The 9,717-nt window shown below is 37.2% G+C and overlaps 1 protein-coding gene across 1 annotated transcript; it reads right to left on the bottom strand.

Moving 5' to 3' along the window:
• Nucleotides 1-6,009: 6,009 nt before the first annotated feature.
• Nucleotides 6,010-9,330, bottom strand: LOC117913292 (AP2-like ethylene-responsive transcription factor BBM). The gene is given in 8 exon segments (XM_034828240.1): nucleotides 6,010-6,793; nucleotides 6,795-6,924; nucleotides 7,041-7,087; nucleotides 8,000-8,050; nucleotides 8,148-8,221; nucleotides 8,528-8,616; nucleotides 8,905-8,979; nucleotides 9,060-9,330. Coding segments are annotated over 8 exon segments (1,521 nt in total).
• Nucleotides 9,331-9,717: the final 387 nt, after the last annotated feature.

Below are 9,717 nucleotides of genomic sequence, written 5' to 3'. Positions count from 1 at the left end.
ATCAATTTGGAGAATGAAATAAAGTAAATAAGATCAAAATACAATATCTAATTTATATAAAAATTGGGGTAAAAAATTATAAATCATTGGTCATTTAAAGACAGTGGGACAACAATTTGACTTCTGCTATATGTTTAAGCATATCAAAGAAAGATGGCTAGAATATTCAATAAGAGGGTGATATTTTATAAGTTGAAGAAAGGAGATCTCATTTTGAAAATCATGAGATGACTTAGGTAGCCCATTGGGCAAATTCAAACCAAATTAGAGTGAACTTTATACAACTAAAAAGTTAACTTTAAAATGAATAACATGATTGACGGATTTGGATGAAAATCAATTCTCATAAATTGATCAATATAGATCAATTAAGAAAGAACTATAGGTGAAATTATGGTCATAAGATCGGTGGTCATCATTCATATGACCTACTTACCATGTATTTACTTATTGCATGATCCCTTGCTAGCCCATAAAACCTTATGTATATGTCTTATTTTATTTTTTATCATCTAGTCTACTATTTCTTGACCAAAGGTAGCCCTCTCTTATGTGTTATACTCATAGTTAGGGTCTAATAGAATCATTGATTAATGTATTTATATTTTTTTATTGAGTATTCATCCCACAGTGTATGTATATATATATATACATAGGGTCCTCTAGAGTTTTGGCCCCTATGTTTATATATTTCTCATTAATTATTCATTATCGTTATATCATGGAATGTTTTGTTTCATCCATAACTTTCAGAATTTTTATGTTATCACACTATGCTCACAAGGGACATAGAGATCATCATTGGGACTTTAAATTCAGTTTTTCTTTCATTTTTTATCATATCGTCTTAGCTTATATTTGTCTTATTAATTTTAATTTATTTACCACGTTACCCTAAACTATATTTTGTCTTGTGTCTTAAACCAATGAATTTTGTGTTATACTTGATAGCTTTCACTTGGACAAGTGTTTAGGGATTGACTAAAATATAATTGTCATTAAACTATGGTTTTTTTCCCCTAAGAAAGCAAGTTCTTTTTTTTTTATATATAACTTTTTTCAAGAATTTTACACTCGTGCGTAACCACCACGATACTTAAGAATTATATCAACAAACAATATCAACGAATTTCTTTTAATTTTAGTCCACTTCATATTCTAAAGAAATATAATTTTCCCTCATTAAATTCTAATAAATACATAGTTTTTATTCACTCAAAATACATGACTTATTTTCAATTATATCCGCTTTCCCTTTTACATTCTTGATGTAGTAGCTCTTAATACACATTACACGCACAACTCAAAGCTTTATCTTCCTTTGAAAAGTGAATTATTATAAACTTAAATTCATGTGGCAAATAATGATTGAAAATATAAAAATAGTAAATTAGACATTAAAACGACGACGTTTAAATGCCTTTCATGGCCTAAATGGAATCGGATCCTTTTCCATTGTCTGGTGGAGGGAACCGCAACCCAGAAGTTCGGCGGAAGACGAGGGAGATTTTTCCCAAGAACGTAGTCGGATTCAGTCTGAGGCTCTTAACAAAAATGGGGATTGTAAGTCCACTTTCTTTATTTTCATATTTAAGTTCCAAAAATTGGGTCGCTGCAAAATTAATGGAACTCTGAAGCCTGGATTTTACTGTCAAAATCTGTATATGAATTTTGTTTTTCTGCATTTCTTTCTGACGTCCATTTCGGACATTATAGGGTTCTGTTGAACTACCACCACTTTGAAGCATTGCCCTAATCGTAGCTTGAAGGAAATACGAAAAACTGTTGCTATGGGTGGGTCCGATACTTGGAAATTTCAGGGGAATATGTATATAGCATCGGAATTCTTAAAGAGGGCCACGATGCATGTAAGTATGGTGGCAAGTGAGAAATTCAGTATCAGGGGGTTGTTTGGTCTTGGGAATAGATGGGACTTGGGTTTTGTTAGGCTTAAAAGGGGGAAAAATGAAACATATTTAAGTGGGTATTAAGAAATTCATGTTAGAATTCATAAGAACTTTGGGCGATGGGAGAAGGACCTGGAGGACGCTGAATACGATGCAGGAATGTTTTCTTTGATCAGAATTGAAAGGGTCGGATTCATTCTTGAAATGATTAAACTCAACGCAATCTGAGCGATGTGGGGGACGAGACATTGTGGTAGGCTTCCAAGAATGAGGTGTTTGTTGTGTAATCCTACTACAAGGTGCCGGTCACAGGTGAGATAATTTCTTATCCTGCTGTGGAGGGGCTTTCCTGTTTGATAGACTTTAGGAGACAAATTGAACTCCCGCACCATCAAACCTATAAACCAGAGCCCATTTATAGTAGCACAAAGCCATTGGTACTCATTTCCCATTTAATGGCCATTAATTACGAATGTTGTGGAACCTTAAGCCTGACCCTATTGTCAGGCAACCCAATTGCTTCCGCAATAAGAATTCCCCTATAAAAGGAGCACTTAACGATGGATGAAAGGTAGGTGAAGAAATTCTCTTCCAAGCTAATTCAGTGTTTTCACTGCTTTGTCTATAAACAGTCTCCTACTTTGGCATTGGAGCCCCTGCAACCCTCAGGGGCCTTTGGGCTTCATGATATGCTATTTTGCAAGTATCTAAAGAGCCAGTCTGGGTAAAATTGGAGGAATGGTACTGACAGAAAATACATCGTCTGTGGGGATGTACTAAAAGCTAGAGATGGTTTAGACTCGTAATAACGGATGAATCCAAGAAGACTACCCCATGCTAGAATCATGACAAGAATGGTTGGCTGTGATCGAGTGACAGTGAAGCTAAGAACAGGAGTGAGTGCACCTAACAACAGATGGAGAAGCTCACCAATCAGATTGAGTTGTTAGCCTAGGAAAATACCACCCTTAGAGCGATGTTAAGAGGAATATCAGAAGGATCAGGTGGCTCCACCCTTGACGACTAGTGCTAGCAGAGTACAAGGTAACAAGCGAAGGCCCCACTCACCCAATGAACACTTGTCTGAGGAGATCAATGAGCAACTAGCATCCATTTTCTTGGGGAAGCTGCCACTCTGGGCCCCTTAGGGAAACTTAAAAGGGGCAAACAAGCATTTGGCTCACGGAAGAACGTTATGCACTCCTTGAGTGTGCTGTTGAACCAAATATAGTCTAGGTTGTGCGGGGCATCACCTCAAAACCTTCACTAGGGACATCTTGAGGGAGGAAGCTACCTCATAGTTCACCATGCCTTAAATTTAACCTGTTTGATGGAATTGACAACCTGTTAGACCACCTTATGCACTACAGGCAAATGATGATTCTAGAATAAGGGAACGATTGACTCTTGTGCAAGATCTTTCCAACAAGCCTTTAGGGATCAACCCTAATTTGGTTCCACAAACTTCCCCCCAATGAGGGACTAGGGGTCATGTTTTCTTCCCAATATATGCATTCGACTCGGCAAAAGAAAAGCTTAGATATCTTATTCAAGATGCTAAAAATTTGTAGTGAGTTTGTACAAAGCCAATATGATAGTTTAACTTGGAGATCACTTAAGTAGAAGGATGTAGTGTAGTGGCTACAATAGTAACTTTCAAGAATGGGCTTCCATCCATGTCTAGCCTCTACCGCTCCCTTACAAAGAAAACACTTGCAACCCTGGAAGGACTATTTTCCAAAGTCGGAAGCTATGCCGACTTAGAGGAAGACATGAGGATTTCAACCCTCAAGTCCATTGCCTTGACTATCGTTAGAGAGGAGTGGAGGCTCGTTGGGAGAATAGGAAGGGATCAGGAACATAAGGATGGATTAATAAATCAAAGGGCTAGTGCATCAAGGAAATGATCCCAAATGGAAACCAAATGCTAGAACATGCCCAAGATGGAATATAGTACCCTAAATGTTTTCTATGGGAAGATCTTGCAAGAAACCCAATAGATGAAGGAATATGTGAAATTTGCTTCGTTTCCATGGGATGTGAAGTATCGGGACTAGAGTTGGTACTATGAATTCCATGAATAACGAGGGTAATGGATGGACGATTGTAGGAGCCTAAAGAAGCTCATGGAGAAGCTTATAAAGGAGTATCTCTAGGAGTTTAGCAAAAGAAGAAATAACGATACAACCCATCAAAACCCACAACTTGAAGCTTCTAAAGTGATAATAGCCATAGTTTTTGGTGGGCTCATTGCCTAGCTTGAAGGCTTGAGACAAAGTATTCACACCTCGAGGCAATAGACTACCATAAGATAAAAAATCTTTGGCTTAAACCCAAGGATCACCACATGTTTTAATTACACCCTATGCTTCTTTGGAAGCAACCTTGAGTGTGTCAAGGTCCCCCATTAGGACCCTCGTCTTCATCATGTTAAGAGTCACCAACTTCGAAGTCCAATTAATCTTGGTTGATCTTGGTAGCTTGATCTTTTTGTTGTACTTACTAGAAAATGATTAGATATATCTCATGAAGGAAGAGCTACCACCCAATCCGTACTAGTTGGTCGGCCTTGATGGGTGCCCTATGAGCCATTGGGCAAGGTAACCCTTCCTATGGAAGTGGGACCAATAACCTTACACACGCAATTCTCAGTCATGAACACACCCTTTCTATATAGCATTGCCATGGGGGGACCTTGGATCCACAACATGAAGATCACCTCGTTAACCTACCATTATACTCATGGTTGTTAACTAGTAAAACATTTTATGTCTTGTTTTTCTATTTTTTTGTATTGTGTATTATAAGTTATATATATATATATATATTGGAAGTATGAAGTATAAAGTAATATATAATCACTTTTATGGAAGATAGTAAGATCTAAAGAATTAAATTATATCTTATCATATCATATGAAAAAAGTGAATATTGGTGTTTTGACTAGTTCAAATTAACAAAATATGACTTTAATATAGAAATTCATCACATAATCCATAGAAATAAACTTATTAAATTTTTTAACTATAATTTTTATTTCCAAATTCTAACTAGGCATATGCACTTATTGTGTTGTTGATATGCATATATATATATATATATACATCTTTCTTTGTCATCTTCAAAGTTCCAACTTTTTCATGTTTGTCATCATTCCTTCCCCATTGAAAACAAAATAAAAAAAGCTAATATATTAACTAAAAAAATTTTATTCACCAATCACCATCATTTTCAATGTCAACATTCAAACCATTCAAATAAAAATTCTTACAATAGTTTACTTGACTTCTAATTTAGCATTTGACAACAAGAATGCAACTTTTCATATAAGATTATCTTACCTTTGTCTCTTTTTTTATATTCAATTTTTAATCTTTTAGTACATTTTAAACAATTAGTATTATAAATTCTTTTTAAAAAAATTAATTTGATTTTTCTTAAAAATTCTAGAAAATAGTTAAAAATGTATGTATTGTTGTATTGTTATATCGCATATTGTATATCATATATGCATTGTAAGATACACTTCAAGATATACGATACATGATATGATACAAATCGCAATATGTATTGATTTCCATAAAAAATGTATCATGTCATTGTATTGTATCGTGTATTGTAAGTTTTTAACTGCTATGATTATATCATCAAGCTCCCCATGTCGCAAGGAACTTGGGAAATATACGATAACCAAACCACAACATGTATATGCTGCCACATTGCCCTCAAGGTCAGCAAAAGGGTCGATGAAGGAATCCATTTGTACAAATAGTAATTAGTCAGTAACCCTCGGGAAGGAGTCAGGGAATACAGAGTCATTAGCAGCTGAACTCTTGGAACCATTAGCATTAGAGGGGGAGGGCACAGGAAAGATAGTTATGGTCGACTCTCTCATGTTGGACCATGACAAAGTGCGGATGTGGAATTTGCTCCAAGAAGTCAGCGACATCTTTGCATGGAGCCCCATCTTCCTTCCTAGATCATTTGCTGAAGATATATAGAAGGAAGAAAGGAAAATCAAAAATCAAAATTAGGAAATGATCAGTTGTGATGTATACATCCTTTCCTGCCCCCCACCCTCCACCCACCTCTTCCCCCATATCTAATCTCTTCTTCCATTCTTCCAAGCTTTCTGTATCATTCCATACTGTGAATGCAGGTGCTCCATGGCATACTGCCATGTTGTTAGTGGAGCTAGGGCTGGAACCCAGTTGGTACACCCTGACCCTTGATCATATGCACTACTGCCCTTAACCATGCCTGCAGATGATTGCTGTGAGAGATAGTACAAGCTCCTAGCATGGTAAGGATCTGTTGATCCAAATATGTTGTCATAACCAATTGCCTTCACTTTGCTATCTCCAAAGCTGCCATTTCCCTGGCCATGGCTGCTTTCATGAGCAATGACTGTGCTTATTGGCATCACAAAGCCAATGTTGCTCCCATAGCCAACCCCTTGGAAGCTCCCACTGCCGCCGCCAGTTGCAGCGCTGCCATCAGCGGCTCCACCACCACTGTAGATAACTGAATTGGAACCTGAGCTATGTTTCATTGAAGAAGAGTCCATGCTCATGAGGTTGTGCAGAACATTAGGCTGGAAGAAGTTGTGAGTGTTTCCCAATTGTAGTTGGTGAAGATCTTGAAAGCTGTGTGTGGCATCAGGGTCTTGTTCTTGCTTACACCAAACAGCCCTCTGCTGATGGCCATAAGGGTAGTGCATGCTAAATGGCTGAGCTTGTTGGAATGCAACAGTAGGCCCGCCATGGTGATGCGCTCCATAGTTGTTGATTCCATCAGTCAGCTGTGAGCTCATTTCATCGTCTGACCTCTGTCCATCTGTAGTCATTTCAGCCTGCTCAGCATCTTTCAACAACTTCACAGCTCAAAATTGGCAATGTACTGCTCTCTAGGATGCTATTAACATCATATCTACTCATGTCAAAGTTAGTCACCGCATTCAAATGTTGGAACTTAATGGCAGCAATGTCATAGACCTCTGCTGCTTCCTCCTGGGTGCCTGCAAAAAGAAAAAGGAAAAACAATCCATTACAAAGGTCTTTGTCATTTTAGAAGATGGGGATATTGAATTATAGATATACTCACTGAAAGTTCCCAATTAAAGATCTTTGTTGCCTGCAACTCTTCCAATCCTTGCCTGCCATCTGCCATGCTGGTGGTGTCTGTAACAATATTGTATTACAAATGATAAGACAAAGCTCTCAATGTCTTGAAATAAGAAAATGTTAAGACATGTGGGTGTTAGAATTGAGCATCATAATATGGACGGGGACTGGCCGCACTTCTTTTTCTACATGATGATATAAACCAATAATTCATGGCAACCAAACATTGTAGGACCATGCTTGTTGGTCATTCCAGGTAAACAAAAACTCAGCATACAACTGTGTAAGAGAGACAGCTAGAGTAGGTGTGGCTCTACACAGTAAGGAACTTTCAATTCATAAAGCATTATATATCAAGAGCAAGAATAAATTAAATCACAAAGCTAAACATCACTAGATTAAAATGTTAGAAAGGTTTTCTATCTTGTTGCCAACATGGCCAATGAGGTCGGCAACTTAACAAACTGATTAATAAATAAACAAAGAGTTGTAGACATGAAGATCGATCTAACAGTCTAATATAATCTGACCCATGTTGATGAACTATCCATAGGGCTTCTTCCTATATTGCCCAATCTCTCAAGCATATCAAATTATCGTCTACCAACTGAAATAGTACTGGAACACCTCAAAATGACAATGATGTGTTTCTTAATTACCTTGACCACTGGCTAATATATATGTAGATAGATGTGGGGAAGGAAATCATTGTGTGGTTTATGGATCCCTTCAAACTAGGGTCTAAGATTGAAATCTTTGTTTTTAACTTGTCTGCTATTATCTCCAATGTATTATCAAAACTGCTTCAGAAGAAACTAATATAGGAGCAGATGAAAATTATGGTCTTGTACATATTTAGTGGACATTGATTGTATCCACTGAGCCCTTCTGAGAGAAATGCAGAAAGAAAATGAAGTTGGAAGAGAAAAATGTAGATATTGGTTGCATTTTCTTGAAGTATTAATTCACCTGGTCAGTCCTCTATATATGGATACTCCACGAGAAAACCCGCTACTCTTCCTGAGAGAAGAACAAAAAATTTATGTGCTTTATACTAGTTCTTGCATTAACAGTCGTAATCTCTTTTCCTCATCAAATTGTTTAGATGGAGAACTACCTTCGGAGGGATGCAGTGTACTCCTGCCTGGTCATGTGCTTCATCTCTTCTATCTCTTTTTCATGGTTGCTAATCTGAAGACGTTTATTCAAAGAAAAACCGAAAAAAAAAAAAAAAAAAAAATCAACATCCCTGAAAATGGGGACACCTCTTAGAAGCACTAGAGATTACAGTATGTGCACCTTGCATATTATAATACTTTACAACACTTTCCCTATTACCTTTACATGAAACACTGCATGTAAATGTTGCCTTAATTAGGCGGTCCAATGTATGTCATTCATCAAAATAATGAAAACCCCTGATGGCAAACATCTTCAAAGTTACTGCATTATGAATGATTTGATTCATTTTTAAAAGGGGACAAAGGTGAAGCTTACAGGGAAATTTGTTGTGGTAGTGGTACCCCAATACTTCAGTGCTGCTAAATCATAAGCCCTAGCTGCCTTTTCTTCTTTGTCACAACCACCTATGGGAAAAACAAAGAAAACAACAGTGGTAGTTAAGAAATCTGAAGAGAAATATAGGTTTGATAAAAGAATGATAAAAGAAAAATGCATAAAAGAACCCTCCTTTTCTACTAACCTAAATAAACTGAGGGAGGTTGAGGAAGGCCCACATCAGAACAAAAGAAAGTCAAGGAAGAAACACAAGTTAATACAAAAGAAATCATTGACTTGTATCCAAATGGAAAGCAAATTTTTTATTCTAAAGTGAGTAAATTAAGAAGTATAAGCAGTATGATACCATTCCTTGCCTTCCCTTTCAAGTTTGTCCTCTTCTGCAACTGTTGTCCCATAGATGAGCCCCATATCTACCCGTCCATCTATGTCTGTAGAGATACATACATATAACCCTAACTCATTGTTAGAGATCACAAACAAAAAGCATCGAAAGGAGACCTTGTTACACCACGATATATGGATCCCCTCTGTCCAAATGTATCCATGGACTTTCTTGGCACTGTTTCAATGGCGCTGGTCTGGCTATCGAGGGGGGTGGCCTTCTTGTTATATGACGAAGAACTCTCTCCTCCACTCCCACCACCACCTGCACTCGCTGTTAGGAGAGGCAAAGGAGAGCTGGACTGCGAGCCGGTGCTCATGGATAGCGATACGTAGGTTCCCAGCGGCTGCACCGACACAGGATACAGTGTTGGAGGCAGTTTTGCAGATACAAACATATAGTATTAGTATATGTATTTATAGAAGTCAAAGCATGTGGGGGTGTAAGTTTAAAAACCCTAATGTACATGAAGAAGTTAGATTTGCATGCAGCCGCCCCATCAATCAAAGAGAAGCCCACGTCCTTGCATGAAACTTATGTGATAATATTATTCAACATATTCATTTTGATCAACTTGATTATACATGTAATTGCCAGTACTTTTGTAGTGGTCGAAGTTTGAGTTTTGCTATATGTTTCTTCCAATAGGGTTTTTCTATGACATTGAAAAGTCTTTTTTTTTTCCTTTTTTTTTTTGTACCATTTCGAAATTTGACATCCAATTAAAAGTGATTGTGTGATGAAAATAAGTCTTTGGATTAAATTATGTGTATTTTTATTTGTA

The sequence above is a fragment of the Vitis riparia genome, chromosome 4 (assembly GCF_004353265.1).
Source record: "Vitis riparia cultivar Riparia Gloire de Montpellier isolate 1030 chromosome 4, EGFV_Vit.rip_1.0, whole genome shotgun sequence".
NCBI lineage: Eukaryota > Viridiplantae > Streptophyta > Magnoliopsida > Vitales > Vitaceae > Vitis > Vitis riparia.
This window is presented reverse-complemented; position numbering and strand designations above follow the sequence as displayed.